Source organism: Solea solea, chromosome 9 (assembly GCF_958295425.1).
Source record: "Solea solea chromosome 9, fSolSol10.1, whole genome shotgun sequence".
In the NCBI taxonomy this organism is placed as follows: Eukaryota; Metazoa; Chordata; class Actinopteri; order Pleuronectiformes; family Soleidae; genus Solea; species Solea solea.
Window position 1 is genome coordinate 21,237,182 of NC_081142.1, and position 16,236 is coordinate 21,253,417.

The 16,236-nt window shown below is 38.8% G+C and overlaps 1 protein-coding gene across 2 annotated transcripts in view; it reads left to right on the plus strand.

Annotated features, from left to right (window-relative positions):
- The window catches only part of LOC131465483 (carboxyl-terminal PDZ ligand of neuronal nitric oxide synthase protein-like), a 165,048-nt gene extending 158,510 nt beyond the window's left edge, over positions 1-6,538 (plus strand). For both annotated transcript variants that reach the window (XM_058638195.1, XM_058638197.1), the window contains exon 13: positions 1,945-6,538. In XM_058638195.1, coding sequence (XP_058494178.1) covers positions 1,945-2,551 — 607 coding nt within the window. In that variant the 3' untranslated portion in view covers positions 2,552-6,538. The remainder of the gene's footprint in view (positions 1-1,944) is intronic.
- The last annotated feature ends 9,698 nt before the right edge of the window (positions 6,539-16,236 follow it).

Below are 16,236 nucleotides of genomic sequence, written 5' to 3' on the forward strand. Positions count from 1 at the left end.
AAACAACCACTCACACTCACACCTACGATCAGTTTAGAGTGTCCAATTTTGCCTAATCCACATATTGCATGTTTTTGGACTGTGGGAGGAAGCCGGAGAACCCGGAGAAGACCCACACACACACGGGGAGAACTGGGCCTCGAACCCCGGGTCTTCTTGCTAGACCATAAAAGCATTTAAACATAATTCTATATATAATATAAAGTAAACTGAAAGACATAATTTTATTGAAGGCAAAAGTGTCAGAAGTTTCAATTAAACATTGGGTCTAACTCTAAAAAAAAAAAAAACCCTGAATAATTGAAGTTTTTGTCAAATGTGCTTTTAAAGAGTGATGACACATCAAAGGCGTCTGAAATTGAAAAATTTAACAGTGAACTTTTTAAGTTTCCCTATGAAAGATTAAGAGTGAAAATGGGTTTTTCCTCAATTTTGTATTCGCCACTCACTCACACACACACACTTCTCCACAGAAGTCGTGTGTGGACTTTTCCTGCACTTTGAATATACATATTTACCAAATGATGAACTTTAAAGACTCCAAGATATTCAAAACAAGTTCTGACCTTTTTTGTTCACGATTTATCTTCCTCTCCCTCTTAATTTGGATTGTTATTCACATTCCTCACAGACACTGAAGATGTAGCTGGAAATATTAATGTGTTCTAATTATTTCTTGGTCTAAAATACAAAAACAAAAGCGCCGGTGTTTATTGTTTTTGGTGCACGGCTGTCAGCTGTGGTGAAAGATCACGCAGCTGTAATTGTTAGCGCCGCGTGACGATCGTTATCCTGGTAATTTTCTGTCAGCTTGAGAAATTATAGTGTGTTTTATGTAAACACTTTAATTGCACACAATTATCATCATCGCTATTATCCTGAAGAGGGGTGAACGTAGATTTAAGATTGTGCTGCTGCTCTGCATATATCCATCACATTTAAAGGTCCAGTGTGTCAAATTTGTCAGGAATTGAACATAATTAGATTACACTTCCTTTTTAACAAGTGTACAATCACCGGATTATATGAATTGTTGTTTGTTTCATTTTCTGTTCATTGTTTCATTTGTAGACTTATTGTTACAGTAGCCCACAATGGACAAACTTGACAAAAATAATCATTCAGTTAAAATGTGACCAAATTTGTTTCTAATGCTGCCTTCACGTGTTGTCGGAATTACGGTAAATACGAGTTCCCGTGCACATGAACGGCCCCTCACGTCGTGAAAGTGGACAGCAGCCATGTTTGCTCGCTGCAACGTTCTTCCCCGGTTGTTAAAAATGGTGGGTGTGATTCTCGTGTGTGGAGGATTTTGAGAGAGAGCCCAGAAAAATGGAAGGAGAGACGTGATCTAAGAATATCACGTACAAGAAACAACTCAATTCCAGGGAAGAGAGCATGGAGAAGAAGTGACGTTAGGGTTAGGGCCAAGATGATCTGGTAAGGCCATAGAACAGGCGTCGATGTCACATTTCACAGGTACTAAAAAAAAGCACCAGGTACTATCACTAGAACTTTAAAATGGAAAACACCCTTTGTACATTTGCCCTGTTTGTTGCGATGAAAGCTGTATGACTGTGTAGAGGGAAGGGAAATGCTTCTGTCTGTAAATATGCATTGTATACGGCTGATTCATGATGTTGTTTCTGTTATTGACACCACAATAGATCAGAAGGTTTGTCTCATTATTTGAACATAAATTGCAGCGCTGAGTCTCTGCCTCCAAGAGTTCCGTGCCTCGGCTGCTCATCGCGTTGATAAATAGGCCAAATCAGTGGACCAGTCTTCTTTAATGACACCTTTATGTTTTCAGCACAGAGGTGTTTGCCCCCCTTTTATGTCTCTGCCTCCCGTGTCTCCCCCCCCCCCCCGCCCCCGCCCTCGCTGTGATGTATGACACCACACCAGTTTTAATTCACCTGTGACAATCTCTTACCTCCACAGTCACGTCTCCTCCTTCAACTCCTTCCCTCGGCTGGACCCGCCGCCGCCGTCAGGGAAGAAGCGCCTCCCACGAGCCTTGAAGACCACGCAAGATATGATGATCTCCTCCGACCCCGTGGTCTCCTCTCCGGAAGCTGCAGACACCCCCTCGTTCATGCCCTCCCCGGGAAAGACGCCTCTGATGTCTCAGGAGGAGCAGCAGCGGCAGGAGGCCGAGGCGTCGACGAATATCGACGTGGAGAAGAACGCCGCTGCTCATTCTGAGCTGACGGCGCGCGACAGCAAGGCTGATGGAGTGACAGGTGGGGAAGATGTCATAGAAAACAGGAGCTGTGACGGAGACATGGAGGAGCTCCAGCTTCAGCTGCAGCTCTCTGTACCAGACCTCATCCACAAAGACCCGCCTCTGCCGGAGCCCCGAGCCAATCCCTGCGACGTCTGGCAGAAGGCGTCAGGGCCAGACTCCCGGCTGGCCTCCACCCCCTGCTCCGGGAAAACGGCCTGTCGCATCAGCCTGGGCGAGGAGGTCCTGCTGGGGAACGGCAAAGGCCCCGCAGTGGGCGCCGACGACGCGGAGCCCCACCCGGACCTGCTGTCGTTCGAGTAACAAGCAGAGCCGTGATACGAGCTCCAGATACCACTTCAGTATGATTCAAAAAGAAAAGTTTGGAACGGGGTGCAAGCGTCTGTGGCGTTAATTCAAAGGAGGATGAAATATTCACTCACTGCCACTTCTCATTAAATATACAAAGCTTTTTTTTGGCTTTTCGGGGGGAAAAGGGAACAAGAACTTCCAGACGTCGCGGCTCAGAGCTCAGATGAGTTCTGTAGAAATGTGCGAGGTCAGTCAGACAGTACGAGCTTATTACTTTAAAGACAAAGACAGAGCTGAGCAGTGATAGAGAGCAACGCTTCAGTTTAGTGAAGATTTAAACAAAAACAAAAAGGATTTTTACCACGTTTAATCTCTTATGACATGTTAACAATGTCAGGTCTGCTTTCAGTCGTGTAAACACAAGCAGACGCAATCGCGTTATCGTGTAATGAATGTAACTTTAATGTTGTGAGTTATCACTTAAAAATGAGCTAGTGGTGAGCATGAAAGATTTAGTACTGATTTTTTTTTCCTTCTACAGTGTTGAGCTATTTTATTATTAATCATCATTTAACTGCAAGCTGATCACATTTTAATCCACATAAAGGGACACTGTGTTACAGGATTGTTATTAATTCATATTATATAGACGCTGCTATTTGAAACCAGTTAGAAACGGCAACTAATAGAATATTATATATATAGATATATATTTTAAGTAAATGGCAGCGTGACGGGAAACTGACTCTGGAGAGGAAGAAGGAAACAAAGTGTGGGAAGCTGAATTGGACGAGGACGTTGTTAGAGGAGGCGAAGGTTTTGGGGGGAAGTTCCCTTTCAGTTCAGTCGAGTAGAAAATTCAGATCGCGATTGAAACCTTTTGACCCTGGACTTTATCCATATTAAATCATCCTCTCTACCTTTGAATTCAAATGAGCTGGTCCTCATCTGCACTGACCTTTAGCAACGTGTGTGGCAAACTCAGAGAGAGAGGAGGAGAGGGGAGGGGAGGGGAGGGGGTTTTCAACCCTAAAAAGCTGGAAAACACGTGAAGTGAAAATGTCAATCAGCAACGTGGAAGATAAGTTACATGAATGAGATATTAGAACAAATTAAACAGTACAATAACTTTCTTCTGAACTGTGCTCTTCAAGATATTTCATTAAGTTTTTATATCTGAGTGCGGACACATTATACACATAATGCATTCCCCACCACCTTACCCTAACTTTAACCATCACAACCCTAAAAAGAGTGCCTAACCCTAAAAAACCCTGAAGAAGCCCTTTAAAAGTTTGAGGCCCAAACAAAATGTCCTCACAAAGATAGATTTTTTTTACTAACCTTAACCAGAAACAAGGTTATGGCCTCATTAGGACCGGGTTTTGGTCTCCACAAGGACTCTTTCATGCCACAAGAGGTAGCAAAATCAAGTACACACACTTACACATATCATTTCTTTCCCCGACCTGAGTTTTAATATCATAAACTCTTTATTTTACATGATTTATACGTTAAATATAGTGTAGGTGACTCTACAGACTTGTCAGAGTGGCACTTCTCTGATGAGCGCTGACAGCAGCACACTAGTTTATTAATTTAGTTCCCGTCGGCAGGTTATTTGGTTACGGCTGATATCAACACCATCAACGCGTGACTCAACCGTAATGTTTTGGTGCTTTTTTGTTAAAAAAGAAAAGTCAATTGGCTCCTTTTATTCTGAGAAAAGGTCAATTATATCAGAATTTGCAACTAAGCTTAGATCAAACCAAACTTGAGCTGAAGTGACTGAACTGAAAGTGGATTTTTGGACCAGACAGACTGTCAGGATGAATGAGCAGAGAAAAGTTGATTATTCTTTTATATTTTGAAGTACAAAAGAAAGGCGGGATAATTAGTTATCAGTGGAAGCAGATGAAAGATGTGTATTTTATTCAAGCAGATCGTCGAGTGACAGACCAAAGGCACACGTTAGCAGCTCAGTGAGACAGGTCGCTTTATCGGCGCTGCCTGAGTGTAAATAATTCATTCTGAAGTTGACATTTCCTCCTCCTTTATTTCCACTACATCTACTTATGAAAGAGTGAAAACCAAAGTCAAAGCATTTCTGATGTTTCAGTCGAAATTCGTGTCATTATGTGTTGAATCGTCTTGACTTTTCTGACTCTGGACGTTGAATGGAAAACAATCACACACAAACGCACACAGACGCCCAGACCCAAAGCTGGAAGTGACCTCGTCGGGATTCCCTGACCTGAGACGAGAGTGAAGCGGACACAGAGGCAGCTGTTAGTGGTGCTCGGGTCACGTCCAGCAGCAGAATGAGAGGAATGTGGAGCCGGACTCTGACAGAAAAGACGCCTTTGTCTCGCTGACTCTTGTCTCACGCGTGTTTTTGGAAAGGTCACTTCATTTTGAACGTTCGGACGTTTCTCACGGACCAAACCATGAAGTCAGTCAGTCCGTGCAAATAACACAAACATGTTGTTTTCATCACGTTATCTAAAGTCCGGACCGGAGTTTTCCACACTTTTTTTTTTAAAGATGACAGAAGAGCAAATTTGCACATAATTTAACAACTTCTCATACTGCCATTTCTGTGACTCCTGATATTATTTTGAAAAGGTAAATCAGCTGCCAACGCAGATTAACACATTTCCGATCCATAAAATCGGCTAATTTATCTCCCAGAATTTGGAAATGACACACAGAAGAAATCTCTAAATGAGGTGACTAGACAGGGCTTGTAATCAGAGGGTTGCCAGTTCCAATCCCCCTGCCAGGTCCAGGGCTGTGGTCCCCCAGAGCAGGGAGTCAATCCCACTGCTCACTTTTATTTGGACACTCAGGTTCCAGCCGGTTCCAAACCTGGATTAGCAGATTATCTATCTGCTGTTGTGATCCCTCGAGAGCAAGAAGCCAAAAGGACAATGTTTTTTCTTTTTAATTTGGGCAAATTCATTCTTTAAAGCAACTATTTTACCTTAAAAGAGGTGGAGACTCCGTTTTATCAGCTAGATGTAGAGATTTTATTGAAATTGCCCTGATCAAAACACTGAGAATAGGACAATAACATCACAGTTATACATTTAACATAGAGATGTTTGGGTTTATATGTTTTTATGCTTGATGTTATCCCCATTTTCTGTATTTGTTTCATGAGTCACTGTAGATTTTTGGGACTGAAATGCAAAGTCAACAACAGTCAAACTTAAGTCACATGATGTTCAATCCAGATTATTCCCACAAACGAGACCAGAGAGACACAAACACAGACATTACTCATATAAAAATCCCCACAATTAAGTGAACTATTATGCTCAGGAATCACTGACAGTGACACATAGTGAGGTTGTTTTTAGGATAATCCAGTCCGATAATCCAGTCTGTCTCATCTCACAGGTAGTTTTTATGTTGTTGTTTTTTTAAACCTCAAAGATTTAAACACACACACACACACACACACAGACTGAGTGACAACAGCAGCTGTACAAAGTTCATGAAAAAAACCACTAAACTACATTTCTTTTGTATTATTTTCTTTTATGATGAAGGAACAACGTTGTAGATTTTATGGAAATATTCCAGCGTTTTTTGCTCTCTGTTGTTTTAATATGCAAATGAATCTTAACGCTTAACAAATGAAGGAATTCTTTTATTTTAATATTCCACATATGGCCGAGCGTGTGTCTGTGCCTGACAAATGAAAACGAATGATCTCGCTTTCTGTGTTTTTAGGAGTCGGTAAATAGGTGTTATGTTTTGTGATGAATGAACGAAGGAAGGAAGTGAAATCACGGCACAAATGGAACCTGGAATTCATTATTATATATTTACACTGATTGAAGAATTGAAAATATGCTACGGAAAAAAATCAACTATTTTTGACTTTTATTTTCCTGATGTATCTTTCGTTCTTTTTTTTAAGAAAATCTGGGGATGTAATAACTTTTTTGTAATCTTTAAAGAAAACTGGAAATAGATCTAATCATGACTTTGCTGCTTCGTCTTGTGTCTCTTTTGTGATTTGTCTCAGTGTGAAGAAGAAGAAGAAGAAGAAGAAGCAGCCTCTGTTCAGATATTCTGAGCATATCCTGTGTTTCACGTTTTCCCGTCGTCTCATTCCCGGCCCTGCCAGCAGACTTCCTGTTTAGACGGCACTGTTGTCTGTGTCACTTTTTTTTTTTTTTAAATCTGTGTCAGTCCTCAGCACAGACGGGGCTCCTGTGTGTCCTGAAACAGCTGGAGTCACTCTGATGTTTCATTCATACGTGTTTGTCCCAATTCTGGGAATTCCTGCTCGTCTTCTTGGCATCTTTCTGTTTGTTTGTTTGTTTGTTTTTCTCCTTCTGCTGTGATGAGTTCAATCCCCCCCCCCCACCAGAATACAAGAGGAGAAGGGTCACTTCTCCACTTTGTTTACCTGTCTCCTGCATCGGCGGTGTAAAACAGCCGCTTCTGACACACAGGTCTTGTTATTGTTCAATAATTCATGCGTGATGCATTTATTTATTCCCGACAAACAACTCTAGGCCTCCATGCATGGAGAATCATCAGTTGTGGGTCAGTGACGCAGCCCAACTCTTTTCACGCACATGTTTTATCATGAGTTTCTTAGCTAATTAGGTGGAAATCAGAACTCTTGATCCCTGTCCAGCTCGTGTTTGACAGCACCATCTTTATGGGACCCTAAGCTGAATTTGATTGGGGGGGCCTCCTACCACATCAGAGTAGCCGCTTCCTGTCATATTTGACTAATTAACCAATAACATAATTAACAACTTATGTATTAACAATATCAAAATCATTTCTTATGTTTGTGTAATGGTTAATACACCAGTATGTAGAAGCTCTTTAATCAAAATTATATTTTTAAGGCTAAAGTATAATAATTGTTGTTATCCATGAATTTTCAAAAAACTGAAAAAATAGTAAAGCACATGATTATTTCTTGATGAAGATGTCAATTTATTATTATTATTATTATTATTTACTTGCATTCCTGAACAGAAAAAGTTCTTGTAGTCGTTGAATGTTATGCTTGATTAATTAATAACAATTAAACTTTTAGTTTTAAGCGAGTTTTTGAAGGTTTTCTAAAAATATTTATGTTTTCTCATTTCATGACCGGTGTTCTAATAAATGCGTTAAGCACTGTACGCTGTTATTTACACCAAACCAGCGTCCCTCTTATATTTCTTAACATTAGACGGCAGTAAAATCACAAAAAGTGACCTTGTAGTAATTTGCACTTTATAGTATTCAAAGTAAAGCACCAAGTGTGTTGATACTGAACCTGAATATTAACTTGGAACAAATGTGCAGTAGCAACAAATAACTTTAAGCTCAACACTATTTAGATTTCATTAATGATAATGTTTTTCTTCTCCACACATTACTGGGGGCCCCAAGCAGCCGGCTAAGTTGCTTATGTCTACGTCTAATCACTCTCACTCATCTTCAAGAGATCCAGCCTGGATCTTGTTCTTCAAAGACTGAGTCAGTCCATTCCCCACTCATGTTGTTATTTCTGTCACAGTTATCATTTGTATGAGCATCAAACACAGAGAGTGAGAGAGAGAGAGAGAGAGAGAGAGACGAGGCGACGGGAAGGGAAATCAGACGACCAGCTGCTGCAAATGAGCTTGATGATTGACCCCGCGCTGCGTGTGAGGCTGTGTAATTTATCTTTGATTTACTCTGTGTGACGAGGCAGCCGGCCATCACAGCGCTGCGCTGCCCGCATCCATCTACGTTTGCTTTTGTCTCTTTTTGTGGAGGACCAGTGAAGTCTGCGATTCAGCAGACAAGGAGGTGAATATCTTTCAGACAAGAAGAGCAGTGTGATGATCACACACATGTATACATATATATATATATATATATATGTATACATACATATGTACAGCTGAGGATTTAAGAGACACATAAATGTTGGAAAAAGAAGGAAATAATCTAACCTGAGATTATATCCACTGGCTGCTGACTTCCCTCGCTCCCTCCACTCTTTGAACTTGACCGCGCTCCATCTACGAAATGATCAAAATGGACGGATAATCATCATGATTGTGTTTGTGGTACATTTTACAAGCTGCAGAACAAAGTGCTTTCCAGATGAAAGGGGAACACAGAAGAGTGAAGAAATCCGACATTCTTGCTCCACATCCTCCCGAATAATAAAAACCCCGAGCTGAGAATGTTACAAGAGCGCCAAGCTCATAAATGAACAGATCTAAGGCCAATTTGAGTGACTTATAAATCATATAAAGATGAAGCGTAGTCGTGAAAGACAACTCGGAATATTCAGAGATTAGTCGGAGTTAAAAAATAAGTGATCAATAAGTGATTTTCATAAAACCCAGGTTAATTGTATTTAAATATGTGCAACAATATGTGACACAAAACTACTACTAGATCATAAAATGGCTACTGCAAACCCCAAAACACAGTGACGCAAGCATTTCAATTTAAACACATTTTCTTAATGACTTTATAGAATCCATTTCTTACATACACAGTACCTTTACACTTTTTAAGTTATTTTCTTATGGTTTCGTTAGTGCATAAATACAGTTAAGTGGAAAACAACTAGCCGACAGGTGAGACTGTCAATAAGTCAGGTAACCATGACCTCTTATGTTCTGACGGAAGCGTTATACTTTTCAAAGTTCTATGAAAGATTGATGGATGCTGCTGACCTCTGACCTCTGAGGTCAGGTCAGGTTTGCGCAGTCGTGAAAGACAACTCGTTAAAAAAAGTGATCAATTTTATATAAACCCAGGTTAATTGTATTTCAATAGCTGCAATAACAACTTAATATGTGAAATTATAACGAAATAATGACACGTTAAAGAGGCAGTATGTAAGACATGCCCAACACACACACACACACAAATCAAATTTTAAATCATGAAATACAGTAAATACAATAACTTTAAAGTTTTTAAGTTATTTTCTTTAACATAGTGGTTTTGTCAGTGTATAAATACAGTTAGTTAACTGTCAAAGGGTTCTGTTAAAGTTGGATGGATACTGCTGCTGACCTCTGAGGTTTCAGTCTTTATAAGAGTAACGAGAGGTTTCTGTGGAGTCCACTTTCAAACCTGCGACTATTGTCTGTGTGTGAAGGTTTAAAATTTAACCAAGACATTTTATATATATATATGTATATATGTATATATATATATATACATACATATATATATATATATATATATATATATATACATGTATATATATATATACATATATATATATATATATATATATATATATACATATATATATATATATATATATATATGTATATATATACATACATATATATATATATATGTTTAAGATTGACTGTGGGCCACACGGTTGGTAAGGTGGTTCCTGCCTTTGCAGCAGGAAGACCCGGGTTCATGACCCAGTCTTAACAAGGGCTTTCTCCGGGTTCTCCAGGTTTCCTCCCACAGTCCAAGAACATGCAGATTTGGGGATTCGGTAAATTGGACAATCTAAATTGACTATGACTATGTCTCTGTGTGTCCACAGCGTGGAGGATAGAGCTGCAGAAGATGACGGATGGACAAGCCGCAGCCACATGTGGAGGAAACTGACTCTACACCATTTGTCCTCCCCCCTCTCTCTCTCTCTCTCTCTCTCTCTCTCTCAGTGTGTGACTTTTCAGGACATTAGTCACCGTCAGCTCAAGGAAGCGGTTCTTATCAGGTTTATTGATCCTCATGGGGAAAGACTGCAGCCGTTTACGTGTGTGTGTGAAAGCGAGAAAGAGAGAGAGAGAGAGAACATGACAATGTGTTGACCCGATCATCCTCCACTGAGCCCCAAACCAGCTTCATTCACACAGAAAAAGTCATCATCAAAGCTGCTGCTGGATGGACTGATGTGAGAAGATCATCATGATGTTCACCAAAGCATAGCTGAGGGCTCAGTTTATCAAGTTGTGTCATAATTCAAAAAGGCTAAATTAATATTATTGTCTTTCTAGTATTAATAGTATCAATTGAATGTGGAAGGCTGTGGGAAAATGAGCTTCTACGTCTACGTCTCACATTTATGACGTCAGTAAATGTGTTTTTCCTGAGTTCATGATCTCAATCGTATGTTTCAGCTCTTCTTTCGTGGGACACGGAGACTGTGGCGACGTCAGCTGCGTCTGTGCAGAGGTTTTACGTCTAAAACTGTGATTTTACTCGGCTGTTTAATGTATTTTTAGTTTTATGGGCACATTTTTTTTCAGGAAAGAAAAGGGATCGCCTGTCAGTGTGATATCATTGTTTCATTCGTTCTCGTCTCACTCCGAGTCCCCACTCAAATGAAATTGATTTATTTAAGGGAAAAAATATGAAGGCTGCATGAATTTGAATGAATGAGTTTTCTCTTCTTTCCCCCTGAGTAATGAACAAAGAATAATCAAGTGCGTCTCACACAAATTCCTAATAACAAGAAGAAGAAGAAATAAAAAGTAAAGGCACAGTAGTGGGTCACAGTATCTTGCATCGATTCGTCTCTTTCATGCATGGGGCACTTTTTTTTTAGAAACTACATTCAAAGTTAATTACTCTCCGAGGTCTATCTCACAGGACCTAATCCAAAGAAGACGTTTCACAGTCGCTTGAACATCAAACGCTTCCCTAAATGTAACTTTCATTAGTGTGGCAGTGGAGTGCTCCGAGGCCACGTTTTCAGGGAAATGAAGTGAGGAGGACTACTCCTCACTCTGCACTGTGCCCTTTTATCCTTTTGTTAAACCTGGAACAATGTTACTCACACACTCTGTTCATTTCTACTTTCACCACTTCATTTAAGAGGCTGTCTCTCTCTCTATATATACATATATGTATATATATGTATATATATATACACATATATGTATATATGTGTATATATACATACATATATATATGTTGTTGTTTTTTTGTTTTTTTAATCGTCATTTTCACTGACAAAGATTTAATAACAAATCGAGTGATGTATGTCAAACTCAGTCAAACGGTTCCATCTAGTGGCCAACAGACAGCATGTCATTTTAATGTTATGTATAAAAGTGACTAAAAAAAAGCCTGGAATAACATTTAATGAGTAGGAGATCAGTGATTCCCAAAGTGTAGGTCATGAAATATAAATAAATAATAATTTAGTTTTGTAATCAACTCTTGTGGTGAAATGTGCTTGATAGATTTTAAGAAATACTTATAAGGAATAAAACGAAGCCATTGCATTTAAAATGTGTTATTTTTCTTTTATATGACCTAGTACAACAGGTTATATATAGACATACAGTATATATATATATATATATATATATATATATATATATATATATATATATGTATATATGTATATATATATATACTCCATTTGACCAAAAAAAATCATTAAAACTGAAAAGACGTTTGAGAACATCATGATTTCCAGGTTTGGGAAAAACTGATCGGCATTTTTCAACATTTTCTTACATTTTATGGACAAAAGAATACTCTGTTAATCGAGAAAATAATCAACAGATTACTCGATTCTATAAATAATAGTTAGTTGCTGCCCTAGTCACAACATACAGGACGAATATTTCAGTATTGTCATCCAAGTCCTGTGCTTCAAATGGAGCTCACTGACCTGCAGTGCAGCTCTGACCTCAAAGCTAAGTTCAGGGAGGTGAGTGGAAAAGCAGACAAGCCTAGACAATTTATGAGAGAACTTTTTGTCTCATTTTGGACGACATATTAAACTATGACTTTTTTGTCAAAATTTGGACGACATACTAAACTATGACTTTTTTGTCTCATTTTGGACGACATACTAAAGAATGACTTTTTTGTCTCATTTTGGACGACATACTAACCTATGACATTTGTTTCACATTTTGGATGACATACTAATGTATGACGGGCCACACGGTGGTGTAGTGGTTAGCACTTGCCTTGCAGCGAGAAGACCCGGGTTCGAGCCCCGGTTGGAACAAGGGCCTTTCTGCATGGAGTTTGCATGTTCTCCCCGTGTGTGCGTGGGTTCTCTCCGGGTTCTCCGGCTTCCTCCCACAGTCCAAAAACATGCAATGTGGGGATTAGGTAAATTGAACACTCTAAATTGACCATAGGAGTGAGTGTGAGAGTGAATGGTTGTTTGTCTCTATCTGTGTGTGGCCCTGCGATAGACTGGCGAACTGTCCAGGGTGTACCCCGCCTATCGCCCGATGTAGCTGAGATTGGCACAGCACCCCCCGCGACCCTCTGGCAGAGGATAAAGCGGTAGATGATGACTGACTGACTAATGTATGCCTTTTTGGTCACATTTTGGACGACATACTAAACTATGACCTTTTGTCTCATTTTGGACGACATACTAAAGTATGACATTTGTTTCACATTTTGGACGACATACTAATGTATGACTTTTTTGTCTCATTTTGGACGACATACTAATGTATGACTTTTTTGTCTCATTTTGGACGACATACTAATGTATGACCTTTTGTCTCATTTTGGACGACATACTAAAGTATGACATTTGTTTCACATTTTGGACGACATACTAATGTATGACTTTTTTGTCTCATTTTGGACGACATACTAATGTATGACTTTTGTTTCACATTTTGGACGACATACTAATGTATGACTTTTTTGTCTCATTTTGGACGACATACTAATGTATGACTTTTGTTTCACATTTTGGACGACATACTAATGTATGACATTTTGTCACATTTTGGACAACATACTAATGTATGACTTTTTTGTCACATTTTGGACGACATACTAATGTATGACTTTTGTTTCACATTTTGGACGACATACTAATGTATGACATTTTGTCACATTTTGGACGACATACTAATGTATGACTTTTTTGTCACATTTTGGACGACATACTAATGTATGACTTTTTTGTCTCATTTTGGACGACATACTAATGTATGACTTTTGTTTCACATTTTGGACGACATACTAATGTATGACTTTTGTTTCACATTTTGGACGACATACTAATGTATGACATTTTTGTCACATTTTGGACGACATACTAATGTATGACTTTTTTGTCACATTTTGGACGACATACTAATGTCTGACTTTTTTGTCACATTTTGGACGACATACTAATGTATGACTTTTTTGTCACATTTTGGACGACATACTAATGTATGACTTTTTTGTCACATTTTGGACGACATACTAATGTATGACTTTTTGGTCACATTTTGGACGACATACTAATGTATGACTTTTTTGTCACATTTTGGACGACATACTAATGTATGACTTTTTTGTCACATTTTGGACGACATACTAACCTATGACTTTTTTGTCTCATTTTGGACGACATACTAAAGTATGACATTTGTTTCACATTTTGGACGACATACTAACCTATGACTTTTGTTTCACATTTTGGACGACATACTAACCTATGACTTTTGTTTCACATTTTGGAAGACATACTAATGTATGACTTTTGTTTCACATTTTGGACGACATACTAACCTATGACTTTTGTTTCACATTTTGGAAGACATACTAATGTATGACTTTTTTGTCACATTTTGGACGACATACTAAAGTATGACTTTTTTGTCACGTTTTGGACGACATACTAAAGTATGACTTTTGCTTCACATTTTGGACGACATACTAATGTATGACTTTTCTGTCACATTTTGGACGACATACTAATGTATGACTTTTGCTTCACATTTTGGACGACATACTAATGTATGACTTTTTTGTCTCATTTTGGACGACATACTAAAGTATGACATTTGTTTCACATTTTGGACGACATACTAATGTATGACTTTTTTGTCACATTTTGGACGACATACTAATGTATGACTTTTGTTTCACATTTTGGACGACATACTAACCTATGACATTTGTTTCACATTTTGGACAACATACTAATGTATGACTTTTTTGTCACATTTTGGACGACATACTAAAGTATGACTTTTCTGTCACATTTTGGACGACATACTAATGTATGACTTTTTTGTCACATTTTGGACGACATACTAATGTATGACTTTTTTGTCACATTTTGGACGACATACTAATGAATTACTTTTTTGTCACATTTTGGACGACATACTAACCTATGAGATTTTTTTCACATTTTGGACGACATACTATAAGGTATGACTTTTTTGTCTCATTTTGGACGACATACTAATGTATGACTTTTGTTTCACATTTTGGACGACATACTGATGTATGACATTTTTGTCACATTTTGGACGACATACTAATGTATGACTTTTTTGTCACATTTTGGACGACATACTAAAGTATGACTTTTTTGTCACGTTTTGGACGACATACTAAACTATGACCTTTTGTCTCATTTTGGACGACATACTAATGTATGACTTTTTTGTCACATTTTGGACGACATACTAATGTATGACTTTTTTGTCACATTTTGGACGACATACTAATGTATGACTTTTTTGTCACATTTTGGACGACATACTAATGTATGACTTTTTTGTCTCATTTTGGACGACATACTAAACTATGACCTTTTGTCTCATTTTGGACGACATACTAAAGTATGACTTTTTGGTCACATTTTGGACGACATACTAAACTATGACCTTTTGTCTCATTTTGGACGACATACTAATGTATGACTTTTGTTTCACATTTTGGACGACATACTAATGTATGACATTTTTGTCACATTTTGGACGACATACTAATGTATGACTTTTTTGTCACATTTTGGACGACAGACTAATGTATGACTTTTCTGTCACATTTTGGACGACAGACTAATGTATGACTTTTCTGACACACATTTTGGACGACATACTAACCTGTGACTTTTTTGTCACATTTTGGACGACATACTAATGTATGATTTTTTGTCACATTTTGGACGACATACTAACCTATGACTTTTTTGTCTCATTTTGGACGACATACTAAATAATGACTTTTTTGTCTCATTTTGGACGACATACTAACCTATGACATTTGTTTCACATTTTGGACGACATACTAATGTATGACGGGCCACACGGTGGTGTAGTGGTTAGCACTTGCCTTGCAGCGAGAAGACCCGGGTTCGAGCCCCGGTTGGAACAAGGGCCTTTCTGCATGGAGTTTGCATGTTCTCCCCGTGTGTGCGTGGGTTCTCTCCGGGTTCTCCGGCTTCCTCCCACAGTCCAAAAACATGCAATGTGGGGATTAGGTAAACTGGACACTCTAAATTGACCATAGAGGTGAGTGTGAGAGTGAATGGTTGTTTGTCTCTATCTGTGTGTGGCCCTGCGATAGACTGGCGAACTGTCCAGGGTGTACCCCGCCTATCGCCCGATGTAGCTGAGATTGGCACAGCACCCCCCGCGACCCTCTGGCAGAGGATAAAGCGGTAGATGATGACTGACTGACTAATGTATGCCTTTTTGGTCACATTTTGGACGACATACTAAACTATGACCTTTTGTCTCATTTTGGACGACATACTAAAGTATGACATTTGTTTCACATTTTGGACGACATACTAATGTATGACTTTTGCTTCACATTTTGGACGACATACTAATGTATGACTTTCCTGTCACATTTTGGACGACAGAATAATGTATGACTTTTCTGTCACATTTTGGACGACATACTAATGTATGACTTTTTTGTCACATTTTGGACGACATACTAAAGTATGACTTTCCTGTCACATTTTGGAC